Source organism: Melospiza melodia, chromosome 5 (genome assembly GCF_035770615.1).
Source record: "Melospiza melodia melodia isolate bMelMel2 chromosome 5, bMelMel2.pri, whole genome shotgun sequence".
NCBI classification, from domain to species: Eukaryota; Metazoa; Chordata; class Aves; order Passeriformes; family Passerellidae; genus Melospiza; species Melospiza melodia.
Window position 1 is genome coordinate 80,326,172 of NC_086198.1, and position 27,300 is coordinate 80,353,471.

Here is a 27,300-nt window from a genome sequence, read left to right on the forward strand (position 1 = left end):
TTGAGGGTCAGCATGCTAGAATGTTTCAGGCAAACTTGTAAATACCTAGTCTATAGGAACCACTATTTCTGAACATTTTTTTAGCTATGCTGATATAAGAAGAGCTTTCCAGTTTATGAATTTTTGTTCTTCTCTGCTACTCCCAAACTTTTTATATGAGAAACTCATAAAAGTTTTGTGCTGTGTTCTTGTTGGCCTTGCAGTGTCAAAGCTGTTTCTCATGATTGCTTTCATCATTGAAGATGTTTAATAGATTTATTTTAGCTTTTTAAATCTGAAAATCCTTAGCTTTTTTTTTTTTAGTGATTGGCATTTATATCAAGTGAAATTAAAACTCAGATATCTGAATGCTTTGTTCAAATTGGTTAAATGAGTATGATTGAGTTGTAAGAAGTAGCCCATCAAGTAAAATCTTACAATTGCATACAAAGCTGTCTGTTGAATTAAAAAAACAGAAACCCAACTTTCATTTGCAATAGCACTGTTCTGATTTTCATTAAATAAATTATGTTTTACTCTATTTTGTTTAAACTCTAGATTAATTTCTATGGTTACAGTGGATATAAATCTCTTAGATTGCCTTTAAAGGGGATTGTTTATTCAAAACAGGACTGACAGTCTCTCCTCAAGAGAAGCTATTACTTAATTTTATTTTTCTAAGTTTAAATGCTTAAAAAATATTTGTAATGATACCCCAAAGGCATCATAAAAATGTAAAAATAATTATACTCTAAAATTACCAAAATTACAGGAAGTGGACATTTAAAAAATCTTTCTGAGATTCATGGCTGAGAAAAAGTGAGGCAGGAAAAGTGCCTTACTTCACAACTTGAAATCTTGTCCGGGATTTCACTTTCGGTGATTAAAAATAAATATTTGAATTGTCAGTATTACTCAGCTGTGAGAGAATAGAATTGATTTCCCTTTTAATCACAGCTAAAACTTTCTGCTCACAAATTCTGCAAGCGCTTTCTAGAGAGAAATTTTTATGTGACTATTTTTTTCAGGTAGAAATTATCTTCCCCATGGTGGAGGCATCTTTTTTATAGGCAAAACAGCTGGCAAATACCCATAGGCAGATGAAAACCAACATAAAAAGCATTTTGTGATGAGCAAATCCTGGGGTTCAGAGATACTTCATGTGTTATCTTGGGGGTGTAATGGTCATTTGGTAGTTAATGGAAATATGGAAGGACAACATGCTCTAAACGTTCTTCTCTTGGACTTTGGTCATGTCAGAAGATTCTCGAGTGGGACCAAGATAAGATGTCTTTCTTCTGTGATGCTTTTATTCCCACTTGAGCTGTGATAAACTTCTAGCCCTTGCTGTAGAATTGAGAATCCGTCATGGTTTGCCTTGATAACAATTTCTAAGACATTCAGAAAGGGATAGGATGAAGGGAATTGGATAAACTTGGATTTCAGATTGACTGTTAGTATTCCTCTCTTTCCTCTCTCCAAGAGGTCCAAGAGCTATTAAAAGGATGATCCTTTTTTTTTTTTTTTAAGGCTGTATTTTTACACACCTCAGTGTACTGTTGTAAGAACTAATGGTGAAGAGTTGTTTTCCCCAGAGGTGGAGGAGTGGTATTTTGTATGGTTCTGTTTCCTAGGTGCTGTAACAAAGGAGTAGTGGCTTGCTCAGAAAAGGCAGTGAAGGAGAGCATTTGAAGTAGGGCAGAGGAGGAGATGTGTGTGCCTGATGGAGCAGCTCTGTCTGGGTTTCCTGAGGATGTGAATGCCTCTCTCAGTGCATCAGTCACTCTGCATCAACCATGGAAGGACTTAAGGCTACCAGGGCCCAGGAAGTTCTGCCATGTAGGGCAGAGGATCCAGCTCTTAGAGTTCCCTGTTGCACGAGAAAAGGGGGCAGAAACGGCCCTTTGTCTTAATTTTTATGCTGATACCATAAAGAACTTGGATTAAAACCTTAATGTGTGCAGAATTGGCTTATTTCCAGTATATTTATTTTTTGCTTTTGTGCTTGAACTGTATATATGGTCTTTATATAAGGATTCATAAACATCTAATTTCTGACTGGGTGTTTTTCTTGGTGTTTTAGTGGGAGAGAAACTTATTTGGTAGAAATGCTAGAGCAACCACTGAAGTAATGTTCAGTCTGTATAACAAATTAAGGTGTTGAAACATAGAAGTATTTTTGCACTAAGAACATTATTGTACAAATAATGAAAATCCAGGAAAATACTTGCCCCTCTGAATAATATTTGACAGGAGTTGTAGGATTTTGAGACAGAATAGGTGTTGTGTCGGTTCGTGCTCTGTATCACTATGGGTGTATGAGTGTAAGTACACCGAAAATGCGGAGCTCTCTTCCCATGGGCCTGGCAGAGGAGCTGCGGAGCCTGAGCAGGCTCGGCTCTGGCCGCGGCTTCAGGGAGCGCGGCCGCCGCGGCGGCTCGGCCTCAGCCCCGGGCTCGGCCCCGGGTTCGGCACCAGCCCTGGGCTCGGCCCCTGTCCCGAACTCGGCCCGGCCCCTTTCCCGAGCTCGGCCGGCACTGCATTCGGCACTGCATTCGGTACTGCATTCGGCACTGGATTCGGCACTGGCCCTGGGCTAGGCCCCTGTGCCGGCCTCGGCCCCGGGTTCGGCCCCAGTCCCTCTCCCGAGCTCGGCCTCGGCACTGGCCCCTGTCCCGCATGCGGCCCTGGCCCGGGTTCAGCCCCGGCCCCTGTCCCGAGCTCAGCCCCTGTCCCGGACACGGCCCCGGCCCCAGCCCCTGTCCCGGCCCCTGTCCCCGGGCTCAGCCCCTGTCCCGGCCCCGGCTCCTGTCCCGAACTCGGCCCCTGTCCCCGGGCTCAGCCCCTGCCCTGGGTTCAGCTCCTGCGGTGCCCTGCAGTGTATTACGGTGAAGCAGATTTCAGTCTCAAAGTGCATGCACATAGAACTCTCTGAATTGCACTGCAAAAACCTTTCAGAAAATCAAAAGATCTCATAATAATGGTCGGAAAGAGCAACCATTTATTACTGAGTATCTGTTAAATGAGACCGGACTTCTCTCTTTATATCATATAACATCTTTCAGTCAAGAAAATGTAGTAATAAAATGAGCTCAGACTGAGAACAAGAGACAAGGAAAATAACTCTTACAGAAAGACTCAAGCTACGTTGAATGCAGTTACTGAAAGGTTGTAAATGGAGCATTTTCAACAGCAGTGGTAAAGGCCAATTATTGCAAATATGTATTTTGACCAATTTCCTTCTATCTCTCAACCAAAACATTCCCCACAATTGTGGTGGGATATATATTTTAGTCAATGAGGTTTTGGATGATTGTGTAAAAATACAAGTTAAAGAAAGTTAAGATTGGAGTTTGACAATAGACAAGAAAAAGGGAAATAGTAAGTTTTATTAAAATCAGATGTTGTGCTCTTTCTTTTTTTTTGTTGCTGCCGATAATAAATGAAAACTAGTTACTAAAACCATTTAGCATGATGATACATTGTAGGAAGCCCATTGTTAATTTTTTTCAGGTCATTTCATGTTCCTATTGACTGTCAACAGACCATTTTCAGAATATCTAGATGCGCTTCTATATGTGAAGGTGTCAAACCAGTGTGTTCCACAAGAGCTAAGGAAACAGTGCCAAAATTAATGCAGACCTCTATCTTAAAGTCTGTGTGTGTTGCATTTCTCTGGTTTAGAGTTGAAATTCAGTATTTGTAAGTAATTACCCTAAAAAATAAGACTTCTTTTTTCCCCTTCTGTTCACAGATATCCAAAGCACAAAGCATTAAAAACAGTTTTAAGGATATACAATATGTTCATGGATATTTTCCTTAAACAACAAAAATTTAAAAAAAAATCAGTAACTTCAAAGTAATTTTTCTGTACAGGTGAAGTTTGCTGTCAATACCATACACATTTTTAAAATACTTATCAGCCTTATTCCCTGATAGCACTCCAGTGAAACCTTCATTCAGTGATAATACTGGGTATTGTGGTCCGTGGGGAGCTGGAGTTTTTGAGCACTTGGATCTCAATTTTGTTTGACTCTTATTAGAAGAGTCTTGAACAACACAAGTTAGCAGTTGTGTCACAGAATTGCAAGAAGAATTTTTTCTTGATATATTTGACTGAATCTTACACTAACTCTGGATTATTTTTATGAAAGGCACAGTAAGATGAAATATGAGACTTTTAGGCTGATAGTGAGTTATTGACTACCAAATCTACCATTGCAGGTAATTAACAATGAATAAAAAAGAAAAATAATGAAATGCAGATCTAAAGTGCACTTTAGAGGCAAAGTATTTAAATGTAAACTGACAGTAGTATAAATCAATGAGACATTTTTTTGAACCACAGATAGTATATATAAAAATATGTTAAGCATGAACTAAAAAAACCCAAAATTAAAAAAAAATATTTAGAGCCAACTGGGTTTTGTTTGTTTGTTTTAATGTACAAGACAGTGCATTTTTCTTTTTTACTTTTTCCTTTTTTGACAGTTTGATATTAAATAAAATGAAGTGTTTTCTACTCCAGACCAGGTATCAGGAAATTGGCTTTGCTTCTTACTGCAGTTTAAAGATTTCTTAATCGCTTTGTTAATATGCACCAAATACTGCCTGTGGTATTCTGCAGACAGGTTTTAACTTCCAGTATTCCACAATGACTAATGAAATCTCCGGCAATGATTCCTACAATTTTGCTTTCCTTTTATATTAAAAATGTGTTGTTTTAAATTAGAAAAATAGGAATAATATTAAACATATTTAAAAAAAATTAAATTTTGTTCCATCTTTACCTTGAAGTTTCAAGTAGCCTCACTCTTCTTTTTCATGGCTTTTAATTCAATTAATTCAGTTTTGAATGTTATCATATATGCTACACATTTTGTTAACATAACCCCCCCATTCTTGGTTAATTCCTTTGCTTCAAATGCAAGGCTGCTAATAAAATGCAATAAGAAATGTTTCTGTGCCCGTTGCTGTAACATGCATGCTGATGTAAAGCAGGAACTGAACCAAGTCACAATTTTCCTGAGATTAGAGGTAGCCAGGCTGGCTGTCTCCCCGCTTCCAGCTCCGGGCCACCCCCTCGCCGCAGTTTAGATATTATTTGCTCTTTTGGGTCTCAGATTACGAGAGCAATTGATCTGCGTGACCTATTTTAGAAACTTTCACGTTTGCTGGGGAAACCTAAACCAAATGTATCCCCTCCGGAGACAAATCAGCTGCCCGGCGGCCGGGCTGACGCGTGGAGGCAGCCGGCGAGTCCCGGCCTCAATCCCGGGGGCACAGCTCCACCCCATGGCGCGCTGCGAACCCGCACCGCATCCCTAAAGAACAACCTTCACACGGGTAAAGGTCATTTCATTGGTTTTATCGCTGTTACAGCTACCTCACTGGACCGGCGAATTATTTCATTTCCTCTTTTGAAGGTTCCAGTTCTGAAATGTTAAATCCAAATTACAGTACTTTAAAAGCAAAAATCTTGTCAGTTCTTGGCAGCATCCAGCAAGAGTCTGTGTTGATTCAAAGGGCTGACAGTGTTTTAAATATAACCTAGGTAAAATATAACCAGTGTGGAATCTAGCCCGTCCTGTGTTGGGTTTTAAAAAATTCATCTATCTAGCCAAAGGTAGTTTTCACTGAAAAAGTTCTTTATAGGAGTAATTTCTGCATCAAAACATTTCTAACTAGTTTTCAACTGTAATGGTTTAGATAAGAGCTAAAGGTCTTATTTAAAAAATTATTTAATATAAATTTTGCTTCCATTTATAGTATCTATTCTGTTTGGGTTTTCACTCCAGACTTCTGAAAGCACTTACCTTCATTACATGCACTAACCATGGAAAATTTCCTTTCCCTCTTTTTTTTTTTTTTTCAATATGAATTAGACATTGGAAAAACAAGTTTATGTTCTTACAGTGATTACTGTATCTCCTCCTAGTACTGAAACTATTTCTTTTGGTAAAAACGTGCAGTTCCTGTTCATAAGCTGATGCCTTACTGAAATTCAGAATTTCTCTTGAAATAGGCAATGGGTTTGTTTGGCTTAACTATATGTTAGGAATTGAAAACAGGATAGGTGCCTAGATGCTAATATACTAATATTATACCAATCTTAAATTTTACACTTCTTGCCAAGGGGCTTGTAGAATATAGTCACCTTTTTATGAATCTGTAAATGGAATCTATTTAGGTAAGACATTGGAGATAATGTGTTTCAAACATATTGGAAAATTAAATGTAAAATTTTCTTCAAAGTTTTTCCCCCCCTGTTTTAAGGGATAATATAAGGGATAATATGGCACTGTAGTCAGCAGTGCTTGTTAGTGCTGCTGAATCAACAGTAAATAACCACTCTCACAAGTTCTGCAAAAGCCTTTCAATTATATTTTGGTTTTAAGTAATTTTTAAAGTTTCTTTTAACAAAGTACATCTTTTAAAAAATTCAGAGTGGCAATACAGCGCAAAGTGTAGCAGTCAATTTTATATGGTAGGAAATAGTTGGGCATTGTTGTGGTGGAAGAGTAAATTTGATAAAACGCTATATTTGTTCAATGAAAATGACCATTCAGCATGCTTGAATTCTCTCTACAATATGTCACGGGAACCTACTCCAATCATTTTAATCGTAAACAATGCTGCTGCTTCTTGCAGTGGGTTAAACGCATGCAAATTGGAGCCTACTGTTTCATGAGGGATCAATTCTTTGTTGGAGTGGAAAGCAGTGCCCTATGTATTGCTAAGAGACTGAAGGAAGCGTAGTCAGCGTCTTGTTCTAAAGCCTCTGCATCTCATCAAGATGCTGCTTTGCAGGCAATGCTTTCCTGCTTACCTTTTTAAATAACTTAGCCTGCTCTGAAATCATTAGAAAAATCTCCAAACAGAGGAACATCTACCATTTCTAGTGCAGGCCCCAAGTATAAATAGAGCTATGCATGCCACCTGTGGTAGCAGATGGCAGCCATTCACAGCTTCCTTTTGTGTCAGACCTGCATTAGATGCAATAATTGCTTTTATGCTTTAATAAGAGTTGTTTAAAAAATCTGTATTGGCAACAAAACACAGATATATATGTTAAAGAGATAGTTTACTGTGGGGATCAAGTGCAAACTGGACTAAAGTAACTTTTTAAAAGTTATGTTACAGGCTTTAATGTGAATTTATAGTGTTTTTCACTTGCATGATGTTGATGCTTTTGTTTGTCACATAGTGGCAAACTGCTGCTGCTTCACTGTAGAGAGTCAATGGAGTTTTCATGATTAGAGCTACAGTTTGGAGTTTTTAAATAACTCCTGGAGTCCCCAGATTCAGTAACTGAGCTTAGAAGGTTATCATGTTGAATTTTTTAGGTTGTAATTAAATATACCTTATCCATTCATGGCAGATGCATCTTGTAGGAAGTTCCCTGCTGGTGCTGTTTAGCTCCTGCCCCCCCTTGTGCTGGTCCAGGTATTTGTGGAGCTGAAATGAAAGAAACCAGTTCTTTCAAGAAGAGTAATTAAAAAAAAAAAAAAGTAATTTCAGTGTTTTGGGGTGTGATATTGAGCCTCAAGGAGTATGAGTGGGAATGGGAAGAGAAGAGGGAGAGCCTGGAGTTTCCTAAGTAGTCTTCATTGTTAGAGGGAACGTAACCCACCATATTGTGGTAGTGCACAGAAGCTGAAGAGGATGCTTTTGCTGTAATCATATAACTGGTGCTCCAGTATTGTGAGAAAAGGTATTTTATTCCCTGATTCCCTTAGAAATGTCAGTTATCTGGAAATTCAGCAGTGTTCTTCCTTGTAAGATAGGTTTAGTTGTTATGTAGTGCAAGGGTGCTGCAACTATGAAGGGCTTTTCTCTAAGCCCTCCTGTCTCTGTGGGGATGCAGGGGGAGAAAGGAAGTAATTTCATTATTTCAGGGTTGAAGGTTTCAGGTTATTTCTCTGCTCCAGACTTTGGGAGAAAAAGGAAGTAAATTTCCAGATGCAAAGAATGAGAACCATGACGAGGCCAATACTCAGATGTGTTTGTGCTTCTTCAAATTGCTCTCATCTATCCTTTTGACACCTGTGTCAAGTGGTGGTGAAAATGTTTTGAAAACAGGCATGTAGAGCAAATTGGAAGTTGCAGTTATGATGGATGGGTAAATGGAGTGGAAGAATGGGTATGCTGAAATGCAAGTGGGATTTAAAACTCTACTAGATCTACTTGGAAGATTAATTAAGAGAAGATACAAAAATTTATCCCAGAGGCGGTGGAAAGCAGGGTGAGAAAGACTGCCCAAGAAAACTGTTGCAAGAAGGGAAGACTTTTTTTACAGAGATAAAGTTAGTTTTGGCCAAGTTCACAATGCGTTGCTACTGGTATTAAAAGCCTCCTAAGGTTAAAATATTCTTCAGCTGGTTTAATAAAAAGAAAATTAGCAGAAAGTGTGGATTTGTCATGCAATTGGAGTATAAATGAGGAATAGTTTAGTCATGGACTCTAGGCTAAATTAATAATGAAAAAAACATAGACCAGTGGAGTAAAAGCAAGATACATACTGGGATCTAGAAAAATTAGTAGGAAAAAAAAAGGTTTTTCCAGCAGAAATAGTTACAAAGTAACCAACACCAGTGAATGCCTTTCTAGTCATTTGCATTGGAAATGGATGGATACAAACTGGAACAAATGCAGAGGGAAGCTGTGAGTTCTGCAACTTCAGAACTGTTCTGTGAGAAGGAAATAAAAGCTTGGAGGTTATTTGTCTGGGCTACAAAAGTTAGAGATAGATAGATAGATAGATAGATAGATAGATAGATAGATAGATAGATAGATAGATAGATAGATAGATAGATAGATAGATAGATAGACAGATAGAATTACTGACAGCAAAATCAAACACACATGCAGGGAAACAGAAATTTTAGGGAAAGGACCATTCTGAAGCAAGCAGAGATATATAGAAGTTGGTAATCAATAAACCTGGAAATTAGACAATAATTTGACAGTAAAAAGAGCAATAGGATTCTAATAAAGACACTCAGTTGTAATAGGGAGAAGCTTTATTCCCTTTAGGCTGAATCTTGCTGCCTTTGTAAAGAGTGTATGGTGGGCCTCTGATAACACCATATATAATTGCAAGTTGATGACCCTGGAGGTATCTTCAGGATTTTTCTTTGTATAATGTGGGATATTTTGTATCTACAAAAATTCGAGCATCATACAGAAAACCAATCAATTTTGTAAAATAAAATTAGCATTCCCTCCCTTTAATACTAGTGAGACCTTATTTTTAATTTAAAAAGTTAATTTTGTTCATATGGTTATGACAAATTGAATTCAAAGCTGTGCCAGTAGTACATGGTAACAAAAGGAGAAAGAAATATCTGCAGTGCAGGATTGCAGAAGATGCTGTTAGAATTTGAGGGAAATGAAAACAAGAAGTCTCACTTCTGATGCAAATCTGGGGAACTAAGAGCTTGATGTGAGTATGGGCATAATGGTGTCATTCTAAATTCATGAAAATAGCTTTACAAATGAAGGAGAGGCAAAGTGGGGTCAGTGCAATTCAAACACGTGATGACAATTTTAGCCTAAATAGAATGCTCTTTGTGACTAGATGAATTAATTACTGTAAGACAGTGCTCTTGCTTGTCATTCTGATTCTTTCTGCTTGTTAATCACTCCTAAATTGTAACTATTGCAGTAATATGAAGATTTATTGCTTACAAAATTTTGCTTTTCTGTATTCTAGTTTAGTGTTTTCTCGTCTGTTAATGTAAATGTTTTGGAGCGTTTCTTATTTTACATTTGTTTTGTCCTCTGTAGTACTTTCTTTCTGCTTATTAAGTATGATTGTTCCACTGGAACACTGTATAACTGTTTTAGATGTTTTGTTTTCATAGTCAAACTTGACTTATATATTGAGCAAATTTGATGACATACCAAGTCTGAGCTGAGAAAGAGATTACTGTACAAATAATAAGTGGTAATGAGAAGGAATCTGTAGAATGGTTTATTTTACTCTTTGTGCCTCATTGGTCTTGTAACAATTGCAGTATTTCCTTCTTGCTGTGCATAATGGTGCTAACACACTTTGGGAAACTCCTGAAGGTGCTGACAGAACTCAGTTTGCTATGAATGGGATGAAATTTCCTGTGATAATCGCACAAAAAACTTGAGAATTGAAAACTAGGAAAATCCTTTTCCAATATGATAAATTATAGTAAAACTGAAACAGAGCAAATAATAATAATAGGGAAATGGAGGCTTTTTTATTTGCACAAGGAAATACTTATCTTGAGTTGTACAAATTACTGTGGTCTTACAAAGTATATTTTTTCCTTGCACTATTTTTCAAAGAGCTGCTTTTGAAGAAAAATAATTGGGGGAATTAATCTTCTATTTATCCAAACTACTCTGTGTTCTTTCTCCGTGGTTTTTCTGTTTGTTTAATTGCAAAGATCATTTGCATGAAAATGGGATTTTAAGACTAGAGCAGTTTCTGATACTTTTCCCCAGATACATGGAGTAAACTTTATTTATTGTAAATGAAAACAACTTTTGTTTTGTAAAATGCCTTCGATGCTTTGTTTACACTGAATTATTAACTAATATTTGAGAATATAGTTTTAAAAGTTGCCTCGGAAAATATATACTGCTAATGTATAGAATTCTCTTCCCTTTTCCCACCCTCCATCATGTCTTCTCATTTCTCTGGTGAATTAAGCTACACTTCTGTAGTTCCTCCATTCTCTAAAATTAGCAGCATCTTATGCTACACCAAATCTTTTCAATTAGACTGAAGTTTTCAAAAGTTGTTTCAGTTTTCTTTTTTTTTTAGTGGCTTTCCAAAAGATCTTTGTAAAGATTTCTTAAAAAAGAAAATAAATAAAAAGTTATCCAGAGTGAGGTGGAAATTCAGAAATGGAAATTAGATTGAGATGTATGATCTGGCAAAGCTTACTAATGATTATCAGGTAGTAGAGAAACCACTTTAGTTTGGGCACAAACTGGTCACTGTATTAGGGCAAAAGTAGAAGGGGAGGGTCAGTACCTTGCCATACAAGTTTTGATATCTGGACTTGAACATGTATATCTGATCAGTAAAGAGCTGAAAATTTCTTGTGTGGTCTTCCAAAATGAATCTATTTCCAAACTGTACATTAAATTATGGAATCATTAAATTCTGGACTGAAAATTTAGATAATGTTTTATGTTACCATGTTTAATATTTTTAATGTTTAATATTGTAGTTACAGTTACTTCATATAATTTATAGTTATATTTAGCTCATTTTCTTTGGGAAGAAGAAATGTATTTTTACTGCTGTTCTCCAAGCTAGACCTTTGTACAACAGATTTTTTTTAGATTATTTTTATGTGTTGACTGCTTGGAAAATGTGAAAATTCTAGTATAAAAGAGTAAATTTTATTATTCTATTTAGTTGTAGAATAAGAAATTTATGAATTCATGTTTGAAGTGTGAATACTGAACTTCAAATATAAAATCATCTGAAATTTATGATTTCTGTTCATTTAGATTTCTCATATTGGAAAGCTGAAAGATTTTCTTCTACAACACAGAAAGGATTATATTAATGCTTACAGGTAAGTTTGCACTGTGTTTAAATGGGTTTATCTAATATATATTTATTTATTTATCTTAATGCTTATAAAGTGAACAGATTTAAAGCCTATAGGCATAATGACTAAAACCAAACCAGAGATTGTTATTAATTGGCTTGCTGTAAACCACTACAAGATGGAAGAATAGTGCTGTCACAAGAAAACAGGGCACCTGAATAAAGTGAGGCTCAGAATTTGAAGATGATTCAAAACTGCTGTATCTGTTTTCTTGTTGGTACCTTTAGTAGTAGGATTTTCAGAAAATTAAAATACAAATTTACGAGTTTGTAAGAAAAACATAGTATCTTTTGGACTGCAGGTACTAAGTCAAGTTATCATAAGATCTAAATGTTAGTGCAGCCTGTATTTTGGTTAACTGAGTACAAATCATTGTAGCATTTGAGAAATGTAAAATGTGCTTTGTTGTGATACTTTGTTACATACAAACTGGGTGAATCAGCCCTGACTGTATTCCAGTTCAGACCAAAGCTGAGCTGTTGCTTCTATCAAAGTAGATAAAATGCAGCCTGAAATCACTTTGGGTTAAAGGCTTCCTAGATAGCCAATAGAAGTGCTATCCAGACAGATATCCTTCCCCAGGGAAAGACAATAAGAATAGTTGAGCCATCTGCTGTTCCTTAGGCTCAGTCCATACAGGAGGAACAGTTTTTGTGAGAAACAACTCTAATCCTGAAAGGGTCTGTCACAGTAACAGCAGTACTACCTCATCAGTGGAGTCCAAGTGTGTTCTGAGTAAGTTATCAGTAGACATCTGGCACCCTTTTTTGTCTTCACAAGAGTTTAAAAGCTGTATTTTGGTATTTTAAGAACAAAACAAAAAAGGAAGATACCCTTTTTTATAAGTGACAGGCTGTCACTTATAAAAAGCTGTTCAGTCAGTGCTGGTGAAAATGCTGCTCAGGGTGTGTGCAGTTCTGTGTGTGAGGTGGGTCAGGGATGCTCTCTCCAAGGAGCAAGCAGAAGTAGTGCTCAGCTCCATGTTATGACTGGCTCTCTGCTTTTCAGTGCCTGTAGGAATAGGGCATGAGCAACACTAGGTGGAGCCAGCAATTTAATACTGACAAAACCGAATGTGCATGCAGAGGTTGAGAAACTGCAAATAATTCCTGTAGGAGCAGTCAGTAGTGGTTAAATTTTGGATGTTATTTGTATTTTATTAACTATAGTGTGCATGAAATGGAAGTGGTTAGAGTAAAAATGTGTCCAGATTATTTTGATTTCCAGAAGTTTTTAATGTTCTTTTTGTAAACAAGTTGTAACAAATTATGGTAATTCTCAGTGCTTTCCACCTTCCTCTCCCCTCACCCAAGCCTTCATTAAGGAGAGGAAAGAAGTGTCATTTACTTTATTAAACCATAAAATAATCCTGCAGATCTCACCTGTGATTGCAGTTGATTCTGTTCTTAGTGGCCAAACTTAAATTGCTTATGTTTAGTTTGACATAAAAATGTCAAATTCCGTACTAGATTACTTGTGCTGTTCTACTTCATGGATACAAAGAGCATCACAGCATCCATGCTGTCAGCCTTGCAGTCTTAGCAAATGCCTCACTCAGTCAAGACTGCAGTTTTAACAACTCTTCAATACTCAAGTAATGGGGACAGTTTTGGAACAATTTAATACTGAAAGTCTGCTGAAATGTATGTAGGACATGTCAAATTTCATGAAAAAAATTACTACTCTGTATTTTGTCAGTCCTGCTGTTTGTTTTCCCAACTACAGCACAATGTGTTGATGAAATTGAGCTTTTGAGTTACCAAGTTGTATTATTGTGTGCTTTTTAAAATTTCTTCATTATGTGTTAAGATCAGGTTCTTGATTGCTTCTTTGACCTTGCTTTTGAAGACTATGAATTCTTTAGTAATGGAGTTTTTATTTTTGGCATACATGGTGGTATGTCTTTAATTCATTTTTAGAGGAAAATTTTTAGCAATGATGAAGTCAGTCAGAAGAGTGGTTATTTGAAACCTGGCCTATTTTATCAAACTTTAACTACTTAACTGAAATACCTAAAGTGACTTAGTAATTGCTTATTCATTTTCTTTCTTCTTGATTTGGCTATTACCTACAAAATACCTAAGTGGTAAAACACAAGAAATTCTTGATGTAGTGATCTAAGCTTGCTGGCTTACAGGCCACTGCACCTTTATCCTCTCCTGTTTATTAGGATTTATTTCCTTTCTCTTACATGTAGGGTTTTTGCCTTCTGTGATAAGGAATTTTTTGTCATTGTTTTAACTCCAGCTGGCAGCTCAGCCCTACGGAGCCACTCACTCAGTGCCACCATAGTGGGACTGGAGAGAGAATCAGAAGAGTAAAAGTGAGAAAACTCAGGATTTGAGATAAAGGCAGTTTAATAGTGAAAGAAAAAGCCACTTACCCAAGCAAAGCAAAGCAAGGAATTTATTCACCATGGGCAGGCAGGTGTTCAGCCGTCCCCAGGAAAGCAGGGCTCCATCACATGTAACAGTGACTTTGGAAGACAAATGCCATCACTCCCAGTGTCCCCTCTCCTTGCTCTTTTCTTTCCCCAGCTGTGTGTGCTGTGCATGAAGCATATGATCTGGAATACCATGTGGTCTGGAATATCCCTGTGGTCAGTTGGAGCCAGCTGCCCTGGATGTGTCCCCTCCCAGTTCCTTGTGCACCCACAGCTCCTCACTGGGGGGGTGGGAGGCAGAGCAGGAAAGGCCTTGGCTCTGTGTAAGCACTGCCCAGCAATAACAAAAACATCCCTGAGTTATCAGCACTGTTTCCATCACAAATCCAAAACACAAACCCTGTACTTGCTGCTGGAAGAAAATTCATTCTATCCCAAGCAAAACCAGTGCACACATGTTGATCACTCTTCCTGGAAACGTGGAGGCAGGGACTCTTGAGTCCTGAAGTTGTTAACAAGATGTGGGCGCTTTTTCATTTTTTCTTGTTAAGCAGTAACTCCTTTGAGATGAGGATTTCAGATGAGGTCCCATTTCTAGTATATTGACTGCTGTCCATTCTGCATTGTTCCTCTCAGTCCATTTGCTACAATGCTTTCCTATGCTGCTTTTTACACTGTGCTAGGAGAGATCCCATCTTCAGTCTTTGGTAACTTGTCTGATGTCTCATCTGTGAACAACTTAACTTGTGCCTTTGCTTTTCATCACGAGCTCCTTCATGTTTTTGATCACTGAACCACCAAGACAATTCATATGTTTATGCTAAATGTACTTCAAGGAACTAGCTGTAGTGCCCTAACACCTGGAAATTTGAAATAATCCTCTTGGGATTCCTTCACAGCCTTCAGTTTCTCTGAAGGATCTTTCAAGGTTTAGGCAGTTTCAGGGACCAGTCGTTATTCCTAGTGTTTTAATAAGACACTGGAAAGGAATTGAGAGAATTCTAGATTTTTTTTTTCCACAGAACACCTCATACTTAAAAGAAAAATACTTGAGAGAAGAGCTTTCCATCTGGGATTATTAGACATCTAATTAATTGTGTTTTGCAACTGCAGAGATACTTATGCAGTTGATCAGTGTAGTGTAGATGACTTCTGAATAGAAATGTCACTTTTTCCACCAGAAAGGCTGCATGGGTGGCTTTTGATATCTCTTCATTACATGCTTCTGTAGTCCTTCTGTGCAGTTAAGTGTTTGAACATTTGTTAATTGCAAATAATACACCTGGAAAAATTATTAACAAATTATCTTTCTGTCTTAAAAAATAATGTTAGTGCCCAGTAATTATGCCTCCTGCCCTAGCATTTATCTGCCTTTAGGAGTTCTCTGTCTCAAGGCAATAAATCAGTTACATCATTTGCCACTTAGTAAAAAATCATTGAATGCTTACACAGTGTTTTGTGGAGAGTGTTTCCTTGTATTTAACAATAAAAGAAGTAACCATTAAAGGACTCTAAAAATAGTGTTTTACTGACTCCTGTACAATTCCAGGCTGCATTCTTTTCTTGACTTAGTCACATTTTTACAAGAAGTAAGGCTTCTTTTGTTGCATTGAAGTAGTAAAACATGTAGATGGTCTGTAAATACTTTCTTTCTGGAGGAGTATATTTTTCTGTTCTCTGGGGTATTCTTTTCAAATTATTTATATATATATATATATATATATATTTAAATTACATTAAATTCATATATCACATTTCAGAAATAGTAATTTTTCATAGTAGCACTCTGGAATATCCCAGCAATATTTTGCAAAACTGTAGCTGCTAATTCAGGTATGCCTGTATTGCCTATTCTAGTAGCTGAGGCTTCCACACAGAATTAAAAAACCTATGTAAAAAATGTTGTGGAATGTTTTGTCATTTGAATCAAGGACCTTTTAGCTTGGATTTATGTCAAACAGCATTTGGATGGAAAAAGGCAGTAGATGAAAATGCATAAAACTTAATTAAGTAAGAAATCAAACGATTTAAAATATAGTAGATGCCCAAAGGGAAGAATGTGACTGCTGCATTTGCAGCTAAGCTTATCCATACTTGTCTGGGCACTTAGCACATGGCTAGCATTTCTGTATGGATTTGCTAGCCAATATCTGCAAGTGGTAAGTTGGGCAAATCTCCACTATTTTACAACTGATTTGTTTGTGCTTATTGCCTCTCTCTCTTTTGTTATACACTGTTGGAGGAAAATCAAATTTTTCTTCTTGATATGTTACCTTTGTTGGATTAGTAAGCAGAAGATATTTTATGTAGCAGCAGAATTCCTAATTCCAAAAGCTGATGTAACATCAGCTTTGCTTCCTTGTGCTTTGCCAGCAAAATAGAATCACAGAAATGTTAGGCTGGAAGTACTATAGCTGAAACATCCAAAAAAAGAATAACTAGTGTTTTGCTTGCTTCAAAATATTTCTTTCAGTGAAGATTTCATATTCTCATTCTGTTTTTCCTGTTTCCATATCTATGTTATTAGAATAATGTGTCCCATTGTAATGATGACTTTTTATGCAACAGTGTGTTGTTGTGTTTGGTTTATGATCCAGTATGATCCCAGATGACTTTCTGAAGCACTGTTCCCTAATCAGTTATTCCCCATTCTCTGTGGGTTCAGATAGTTGTTCTTGCTGTAGCAAAGAGCTTCTGACCATTCCTTATTCAAATTCTTTGTGTCATTTCTCCAGGCAATATTGTTTTGAATTGAAGTCTTGACGTCTTTATACAGTTTTAATCTGCTTAACTTTATGCCTCTGAAAGTTTAGTAAGTATATATTCCATTCTGCTGAATTTTTAATGAAAGTATTAAATAGCATCAGATTCGGGACAAAATCCTGTGAAACACAACTCAGTGTTTCCTTCTGTTTTGGTGTATAACCACCCCCAAGTTCAACTTTGCAGTTTCACATTCATATGGTGGTTATTTCTTCTAACTCATCTATTCTTCTAACTCATTTATTCATTGGTCAGAATGTTATGTGAGATAATAACAAGAGCCACATCAAAATATAGCAGTGATTGCTTTTCATCCATCCATAAGACCTGTTACTGTATCCCAGCAGTAAATTATACTGCCTGTGATGTACTACTGATACATCTTGGATGCTGTTAATCTTTTTGTTGTTTCCTAAGTGCTTAAATATTACTTATTTATTCCTGTGCTTTTCTAGACTGAGTGGTCTACAAGTCTTCTGTACTTCTTTTTTGTCCCTTTAACCCTATTTTCAAAGATAGTTGCTGACCTTCGTCTTTTTATCAATGTGTCATTTGCCTATTCTCTCCTAGTTCTTGGCAGTGAGGATCCATCTTGTCATTTGATGCATTTCCCATTTTGTTCCAGGGCTGCCTCTCCTGTCTCTGCACACTGTATGAATGTGCACACACCCTGGGCTTTTTGGAAGTTGGTTAGTTCGTTCCAGAGCACAGCTTTGTCACACAGATAGGATGGATATGCACTTCTACTACCAGGAGCCACTGCACCTTCAGGTACACTTGTGCTATGACCTGGTTCATGTAGCTCTCTCTCTCTCACACAGTTCACTCAGCAGCCTGTTCACTAATACACTATCTGACACTTGCTATTGCTGATGATAATATCAGCAAAGAATTATGATCTTTTTAAAATGACTGAGGTATTAAATTTGGCCCAGATGCAGTAAGCTAAAAGAAGTAGTAACTACAGCTTTCAAGTGATATTCATGATGAAAAGTTAGTGCCAAAAAACCCCCAAAACAAAGCAATAAACACCTAGAATTAAGTCATACTCTGCATATAATTTTATTTCTCTGTTGAGTAACAAGCCAGGGCAACATTCTTAAGTGTTTCTTATAGTAGTGTTTGCAGAGCAATCTCTTGTTATCACTGGCATCCTTTCCCAACTGAGTCTCATCCTGCATTTGATCCTTTTCTGAGTGTGTCCCTGCATGCTGTGTTCCCTTAGACTTGTCAATAGAAATCAGAACTAATTTGCACTTCGTATTCTGATCTTTGAGTTTGAGCTCAACAAAGCTCAGTTGATCTCTCACTGAATTAATTGCCTACTCTTCCTTTTTATCAAGGACAGAATTGCAAATTATAATGTAATTTCTGTATGAAAACTACTAGTTCATCTGAATTCTTTGCCTTTTTAAGTTTGCATTTTCTCTGCAATTTGACATGCTAGTTTTTCTAGACTGGTGAAATCTGCCTACTTGATGGTCACTGTCTTCACTGTACTCTTCATTCACAGTTAAAAGTCACAAATAAAGTGAGTTGCCTTGTAGCCCAAGTTTCTTATGAAGTTTTCTCATATTGGCAAGGATGACAATCCAGAGGATCTTATTTTCCTCCTTTCTCCATTCATTTTCTGTGCATATCTTGCTAATTATTCTGATTGCTTCTAAAAAAACCTGATTTGCTTGGCCCTTCTTGATTTAGTAATGGAGCAGTCCACTGCTGAGATACTGCCAGTACACTTCTGAGCATGCATTTGAATCTCTGGCCTGCAAGACACAGCTGGATTTTTTTTCTGTTCTGTTGGTTTTTGTTTGATGTTTTTCTGTGGTTTTGGTTTTCTTTGGCCTGTTTTATTTTAATGAGCGGTTCCTCTTCCGGTAGAGGATGGTGATTAAATGGATTTTCAGTATAATCTCTGTGTGCAGATTTACTGGGGAATGCAGTGGGGACTTCAGTACCCTGTTATAGTACTAGTGGATGCCATATGTGTTCTGACATAATGGGATGTGATTGTATGACTCCATTCTTGCCTTCCCAAGGAGGTTGTGTTTCAGGTATCCTTCTCTCTGAGTGCCTTGACCAGCTCATGTTCAAAAGCACTGGTGCCAGACACTATGTAAGCTGTAAGCAGTTATAAAAGGAAAAGTATTCTGTTTCTTGTTTACTGGATTAAGCTGCATTTTACTAGCTTTGAAACTGTGAAACTACTATTTAAGAATTTAATCTGTCCTGTTTTTCTATCAGCAACTAGGGAAAGTAACTTAACAACTTCCCAAAGTTAAAAACCTGTTGCAATTATTCTCAGTGTATCAATACACTAGCATTAGTTAAACTGTTAGTAAAAAATGAAGCGTGCCTGAGGCAAATTTTTTCTTATTTATTTCTAAGTCTGATTTAAAAGAAAATTCTGGTTTGCAGTTTTTAATCTTTATTTTACCCTCTTATGTTAAAAAGTGCCTGGAAAGTGTGGAGCTCTTCAAACACTACAAAGCTGGGAGGAGTACAAGAAGCTAGACATATAAACACATTTACTTTATATCCTGTTCAATAGCAGACCAGCCAGAATTAATGATTGTAATCTGAAATAGAAGAGTAGAGTTTTTTTATCAAGAAGCTGTCATACAGCTGTTACTCCATCCTTATTTCTCACTTAAGTCTGTGTGCCCTAAAATGCTCAAGTAACTCTAGGCTGAGCTCACTGAAGGATATTATGAATTCTGCCATACCAGATGGTCTTAATGGTCCCTTTGTGTCTTGGTCTTTGTGGAAATGGATGGAGGAATGGATTTCCTAGCTTTACACATGCTTAGAATTATAAATGGAAACACTACTAAGGAATAAAGAATAATTTTATGACATTTAGAGTAGTTTTAAACAGGGGAAGGGAAAAAAGCCCTGATATTTAGATGTCAAATGCATGGCAGTTTTGGAAACAAACACATAAAATATAGAATATTGCTTCTAATTGGTTTGTCTTACTGTTTGCTTGCTAATATGAGCTTGTGTACTAGCTGACCAATAAGCAGGTACTAATTTTCAGATGAACAATATGCTGATTTTTTATGTAAAACCAGTAATGTGGGATGGGAATGAGGAGATTGTGATATAATACTCAAAGAGTATTATAGAGTATTATTATTTAGAGTATACTTAAAGCTTCGTGGAGGGGATCTAGACCCCTGCTTGCAGTACATTGATGATGCAGGAGGGAGCTGCTGGCTTTGTATGGGATGAGCTGATGGGACAGGGTTGTGTGAACTGGTTGTGGGCTTTCCTGCTTTCCTGTGCCTGGGATTGCAACAGACACAGAGGAGCTTTGCCATTACTGCAGTGAACTGTGTAAGAGATCTCTAAAGAGATCAGGCTAAATATTGAACATCTCTTTTTACTTGTGTTACTGCAGCAATGTAGTTGCATTACACATGAGGAAATTTTCACATATTAAAAAATAGTTTCAAATGCAGGTATGAGTTAAGGTCTTCTTTCCTTTTTTTAAAGAGCAGGTATAATAGGCTGTAATCACTACATCACCAGGAAACACAAGATGAACTTTTTTTGCTGTAGCAGAGTTTTATCCTGTCACCTATGGCTATGGAAACACTGTTAAATATCTTCATACAATATGCTTTTCTGCTGGTTACCTACAGTGAGTTAATATTTTAAGGACAGGTCTCCATTTTTATTAATTTAGCAACAAAAATATATATTAATAGCATTAGAAAATACCAAATGCATAATGTATAATCTAAAATTGAAATAAACAACGGGAACAGGTTTTAATAAATACTGCAATCAATTTGATATTATAATTGTGCATCCAGTATTCTTTCTCTAGTTTGAATTCACAATTTCATAGTAGAGCTACTTTTAAAATGAAGCACTGTATTTAGGATAATGACAATTCCTATTTTTTTTTTTTTTTACTTCTTTCAGTATATTCCTTTATCTGAATTGGTTTTGTGTTTTTAGGACACTTTATTGGAATAAGTACCAAGGGCAATGTTATATTTTCTAGCTGTATTTTCTCCTTATCGGCTCTGTGTTTGGTTATGTACAAGATGATAGGAGATACTCTTTTTTCTACATACTTTACTTAAAAAAAGCCTCCCAACTTTATGGGAGTAGCATTTTGATCAGTGGTAGTTACTGTACTTATTATTTTTTTCTGTGAAAATCAGTGTTGCAGAAAAGTTCTTGCAAAGATGGTGGGTCGCAAGAAGGTGTAAGGTGTGTGCTTGTGGATTTTATGTTGGGGATTTTTTAAGTGACAAGTTTTTCTTGTTTCTCAGCCATGTTATGTCTGAGTATGTGAGGATGACAGATACAGAGCGTGACCAGATAGATCAAGATGCCCAGGTGTTTATGAGAACGTGTGCTGATGCCATTCATCAGCTCAGAACAGAAGGTAAACTAAGCAGCTCTTACATGTTTTCTTTTTTAGCTCTTGATAAAGGCTGAGGTAATGCTGCATATTGGTACATAATAGTGAATCTTAAATGCTTTAGGAAAAAGATGGGGGAAGTCTCCTTGCCTTTTTATTTGAATTGGTGTAATCCCATTGGCTGATTAGTACTGTAATTCCATTTTCTTTAATGATTTAAAGAAAATGGGGAAAAAGAAGCCACAGCAGAGAATTTTGTTTATGTGTTCAAATACCAGTATTTGAACTTCAAAATTTGAGTAATAGCGCAGAAACACTCAAGGTTAACAAGTATAAAAAAGGGTCTTAAATATTTGCTACTTGAGTAGTAATTCTGCACTTTGGCACAGAGGCCTAAACCAAAGCTCTCTAAATTTGATGGTTGTCTTTTACTAGCTTGTCTAGCTGTAAGGTATTACAGGTATAGTACTTCCAAGTTAGAGATAATTAAATAACTTTAACAGAGTCCTGGTAGATTAAAAGTGTTTTTGACAACCTGAATATGGGAGTCATACCTTTACTACACTATCTTGTGAAAGTTGTAGAGAGATAATTTCTGTGTTGCTATTTTCAAGTTGACTTGCTGCATCTCTGTATTTTATTGATACATAAAAGATTTTAATCAGATTTAAAATGCCATCTAAACATAGTTGGAGCGTTATTCAGAATCATTGAATGTCAGTCATGCATGGGAACTGCATAATATAAAAATGAAAAATATCTATATATGTGAATTAAAAGGATTTGACACAATAAATCCCAAAAATTTCCACATAGTCTGTACACCAGAAAATTCAAGTTCAATAGTTTAAGTAAGTTAAATCTCTAGATTTATTCTGCTGTTCTTAGCTAGATGTCATTTATTCCTGTTTAGAGTTTATTTGACATAATAGAACTCTGGCATATATAAAAATACTATAGGACACTAGTTATTTTCATTTTTTGGTTTGTTGTAATGACTTGCTCTTTTAGAGAATCTATATTTAAATGTAGCTATGTTTAAAAGAAATATTAATACATAACATATATAAAATGTGACTAGGCTTTTGAATATAACTTGCATATCAACTGAAAGTGCAAACTGTTGTGGACTTGTTGTAAAAAGTTAAAAGATTGTTTTATATTTTCTTTTCTATTTCAGCACACAAGGGTGTCCAGTCTGCTCAGGTGAAGGAGCATAGAACAGCTGTCTTGGACTTCATTGAAGATTACTTAAAAAGTACTTAGTATTTACTGAATAGTTACAAATGGATGATTGCATTTTCCAAGAATGGAATCTTGCTCTTTTAACCTGAAATTTTGTTTACTGCTGTCTTGAACAGGAGTGTGCAAGCTGTATTCTGAGCAAAGGGCCATCCGAGTTAAGCGAGTGATAGATAAGAAGAGACTGTGAGTAGTGTCAAAAAGTAGTTTAACTGTGCCTTTCACTTGTAGGACACTCAGCAAAACTATTGTTCATGTTTAGATGCTAAGGAGATTGTTTTAATGGAAGTTTGTGGTTGGATGAGCAACTTCTGCAGTCAACAGGTGCATTCTAGGGCTTTTTACACTTCAGGCACGTGAAGTCAAGTCTGAAAGTGGCAAAGTGCCTTTATAGTGTTGCAGTTCTCATTTAGGTAAAGGATAAAAGCACCAAATAGGAAAATGTGGGTTAATAAATCTGTTTGACTTCTACAAATTCACCAATTTTTTTTCTACTTTTTTTTTAAAGGTCCTATCTTTCTGCTAAACAAGTATTTATTGACTGTATTGTCAATAAATACTACTTGAGATGGCAGGTGTTCATGGCAAGCAGAAACATGATGAAAATAAAAAACTAGAATGTAATTTCTGAACTGAAACAAGAGCTTCCACTTCTTATAGTGGCACTTGTTAAGGCTGCTTATGTAGAGCTGAATATGTCTAGGAGACATTAAAGGTGATTGCTTGCTGCCTTTTTGGTCTGGTGGGATTTTTTTTTCAGTCAAGTTTCAAACCCTATACTTCTTCACTTTCTTTTTCTGCATACTCCCAGTTGTGAGAATGACAGGGAAAGTGAGGAGGTTTGCAGTTTATTCAGTACCTGAGAAACTTTCCATGTCTTCTCATTCTGCATTATTTGGATAATAACCTCAAGGTCCATTATCTATATTTTAATTTAAAAAAATGTGCACATAAATAAATTCTTGAGCATTTGTCCAACACTTGATGCTGGTTTATCAGTTTGGTGTAGTGTCAGCTACAGTTACATTGAACCCAGAGAGATTTTTTTCAAAAGTTCATAAGTGTATTTTATTCAGAATGATTCAGCCTGATTAGGCACAATTAGATTCACTCAAATATATCATTATGAGACATAAATGGTAGTACATGTGGAGGATCAGACCAAAACCAAGAAAACAAAATATCCCAAACCACTTCTGAAATTTGGTAAGAACTAATGAAAGAAAAGTAAAGCATTGGTGTTTTTGTACCTCCCATAACTTTTCAAAAAAAAGCTATACAGAAACAGTGTGATATTTTTAATGTGCAAAAATTCAGAATCTTATCAGTATTCTTCATGTGAAAGAGCTTCAAAGAAAGAGAGCATTGTTCCTGCAGTCGAAGCAGTAGCTAATGAATATGAGCTCTTCTGATAGTTAATACTCTTACATTACTCTTCCCAGGTGAATTCCCAGGTTCAGGATTTCTCAGATGAATAAACAGAGAAAAAACCTCAATTTGATGCATTATTTCAGAAGTTAGAGTGCCACTTAACTAAAGAGTAGTAAGGCATTAAGAATTAACCCAAAAGAAACATTCTTTTTTTTGGAGGGTCCCTCTATGTCTCTCTTTGTGGATGTAAGAACTAGAACACAGATGTTGACCAGGTGGAGTCTGTATGCATTGCAGATGTGATGTAGTGGCTCAATTGTCATTTAAATTAAAATTCAATTCAAATAAATCACAAGGCATAGCCCAATCTTTATTATGACTTAAAGAAGAACAGTATAATTGATTTGTAACTTCCCTGAGCATTTCAGCAGGTGCTTTATGTGATAAGAACATGTACCTTGAAAGAACCAGGCATCTTTTATACAGTGCACCCCAGACACCTTGTTCATTTTAAATTGAAAGTTTCCTATATTCCTGTACTGTGCACAATAAGGACAACAAACAATAAAGGAATATGTTTCTTAAGAAATAAATTAATCCTAGTGCAGCTCTTCTTTCCTGCAGTTTAGTCAATTTAAAATATGTGCATATCAGACAATACTGAAAAGTTTGCCATAGAAATATATTTCATCATGTTTCCTTCTATATTGATAACTATCCTAAGCTCTTCAACAAATTGCCTGAGTGTTATAATTTCCTTTCAGAGGTTGCCCCTATGTATTCACTCACATATTTTGATTTAAAAGTTCTGCTGGTTAGGACTAGTTTCACTGAAAGAAAAGATGAGAAATAGAAACACAAGCATTTCTTTCTGTAAAGTACTTGGTTGTGATTTTCAATTTTAGTGTTTATTGGTCTTCAAGATTATATTTAATTTCAATTTTAAACTTCTTTTTCCATTAGAAGATTTTGTGAATTATGTATGGAGTTATTCAAATCAAGCTGATATTTTTGTTACCTGGGGAATTAGTGGTTTAGTAGTACTAAAACTAATAGTTGAACTGCACAGATACGTAGATAAGTATTTTTTTTTCTTATCATTAGGCAAATTTGAGAGGGAGGAGATTAGAGAAGAATTCTTCTTTGCAAAATTACCAAAAGCCTAATACTTGCAGAGGTTTTATCACTAAAAAAGGTTCCCTGCTACTGTTAAATAGCAACCACTCACTGATGACAATTGCATTATATTCTGATTTTCACAGAATTTTCTAATTAAGGGTTAGAATTTAGGCACAATGCAATGAAGGAACATAAAAAGCAGGACCTTCTGTTAGGCACAGGGGAGAATTGCAAATCATAATGAGATTAACTGCTGATTATATTTGAGAGGGTAGGAAGTGATAAAGGGTAGGGTGGAATCACCTGGCACAGCAGGCGATTCCACCCAGTGGTTTTTGGTTCTTTACCTTCTTCAACAGCAGTACTAAACATTTAACTGATTGCTATTTAGCAGTTACAGAATTCATTGTAGACAACAATAAACCACAGAAATTTACTGGAAAAAATACTTTACTGCTAATTTCAACATTTTTTGATGCCACACTGAAACATACTTGACAAGTACTTAATATATAATCACTGAATAAGCTTCTCATGTTTTGCATTGTCTTTGTATTAAAATTACCTAATAGGGACTAAGAAGTAGTATAAAAAGCTAATTCCATGGTATTTCCTTTATGACAATTGAAAATATAAAGTAAAATTGTCATTATTATTTGAAAAAAAATGAAGAAGTAGTGCTTGGCCGTTGCTGCTAAAAATTTTTCATATGACCTAAATGTTGGCTAAAAAAAAAAAAAAATTGATACACTGGATGTTTGAAAAGAAGTTTAATAAAGTGTCAGTATTTTTATGCTGTAGCCTTCAATATTCTCAACTCTGAGCATGTGGTGCATTTTGTCCAGGAATAGTATTCACACTTTCTTTGCCTTTGTAGCAATATTTCAGTGACAGTTGCTAAGTACATTTTGTATCTCAACTGTAAAATATTTAATGTGAAGTTCACAAGAGTTGAAGTATTGAATTTAGTAATCTGTGTTTTTTCTCATTTTAGAGAAATACATCTGTATAGTATTAGTTAAATCATTGGCTCTTATACTTCTAGGTCCAAACTTGAACCTGAGCAGAGCAATGTGTCCAAATCACCTCTTTCCACTGAAAAATCTTCACAGAGTGCTTTAGAGGATTCTGAAGAAAAACTTTCTGCTGAGGAAAGCAAAGGTAGGAATAAAATGTAGTTACATTTTACTTTTTGTGGCAAGACCTGTCTGGTTGATAGAACTTCACTTTAGAAGGGCCAATTGCTATGACTGGCAGGTTTTCCATTTTCATCTTGCTTGAGATGATCAAGCTTCTGTGAAGCATACTGTGAGACTGAGGAAGCAAAATCTTAAGCTTTCTGACATACCAGCTAAAGAAATCATATGCTCTGCTGAATTCTTCATCTTCTTAATAACCTCTTTATGTACTCTTTCCTTTTCATTTATTTTTATCACTATCTTCTGAAATTTGTCTAATTTTTCCATATTTCTTTCACTGAATGCAAGGAATTAGCAAGTAGGTCAATGACTCTCTCAGAACATTCTTAGTTTTTAAGCACAGAGACCTTGAGTTGGAGACTCCTACAGTAGGAACTCGAAGGTGGAACATGCTCACAGAGGAGGTTGTTGGCTGGTCACATCAGTAGTTTTGGGGCTTTCTTCTTGACAGCTTTGAGTTGCCCTGCTGGGAGAATTTCATTTCATCTTTCAGGGTGCAGGAGATAGCCAGAAGTCCAAAGCAGTATCTCTGACCTTGGGGTCATTTCAGATGGTGCAGGTCTTGATGGGGTTTGTGAGCATTGGTTCTCATTCCTGGTTGCTTCTCAGGCTGAGGGATAGAAGCCATTTCAATTCTCTTAGCCATTTCAGCCTGTCCTGGCATGTGGGTGCTGGTAGAGCTTTGGAGCTAAGTGCCTTTTGGAGTACTATGCAGATAATTTCAGGTTTCACGCCTAGAGATCTTTCTGTGATTCTGAAATTGCTTTCCCTGGCTTGTGGTCTCCCACTCTTCGTCTAAAGGAGACCAAGGTACCCTGTGATTTACAGCAGGAATGTTTTTCCTTCTAATTATATTACATTGTGATAATACTTTGTCAAGATAGAATAAATGCAGTGGTTGGCCATATTATTCTGATAAATAGTTGTTGTTTCTTTAGTGATTTTATTAAGAGTAGAGTTCCTCTGTTAGGTGACTCCAGGGCAATACAGGCCATGGATTCATGTGAAGTGGGTGCTCCACTTCTGGATGAAGTCTCTAACACTGAATTACCTCACAATGTCTGAACAACTTCATTTTCTGATAATGGCTTTGCTTATCTTCCTAACCAGTTTGTACTTCTGCAGCCCTATCAGTGTGCCTTTTTTCCCCCTCTAACACTGAATTTATCATAAGAGGTACAGGTTTTGATTCTGAGCTATTTCTAGTGCTTACCTTTTTATAGTGTGTCATAAGTGATGCAGCACACAGGCACACAG

General features: G+C 36.3%; 1 protein-coding gene across 1 annotated transcript in view; it reads left to right on the forward strand.

The window, feature by feature from the left end:
- STX18 (syntaxin 18) overlaps positions 1–27,300 on the forward strand; it is a 57,793-nt gene that overhangs the window by 21,336 nt on the left and 9,157 nt on the right. Inside the window, exons 2-6 of the mRNA XM_063157628.1 lie at positions 11,482–11,549; positions 21,021–21,136; positions 22,293–22,370; positions 22,474–22,540; positions 25,890–26,005. Of these exons, the coding sequence (XP_063013698.1) occupies positions 11,482–11,549; positions 21,021–21,136; positions 22,293–22,370; positions 22,474–22,540; positions 25,890–26,005 (445 nt within the window). The remainder of the gene's footprint in view (positions 1–11,481; positions 11,550–21,020; positions 21,137–22,292; positions 22,371–22,473; positions 22,541–25,889; positions 26,006–27,300) is intronic.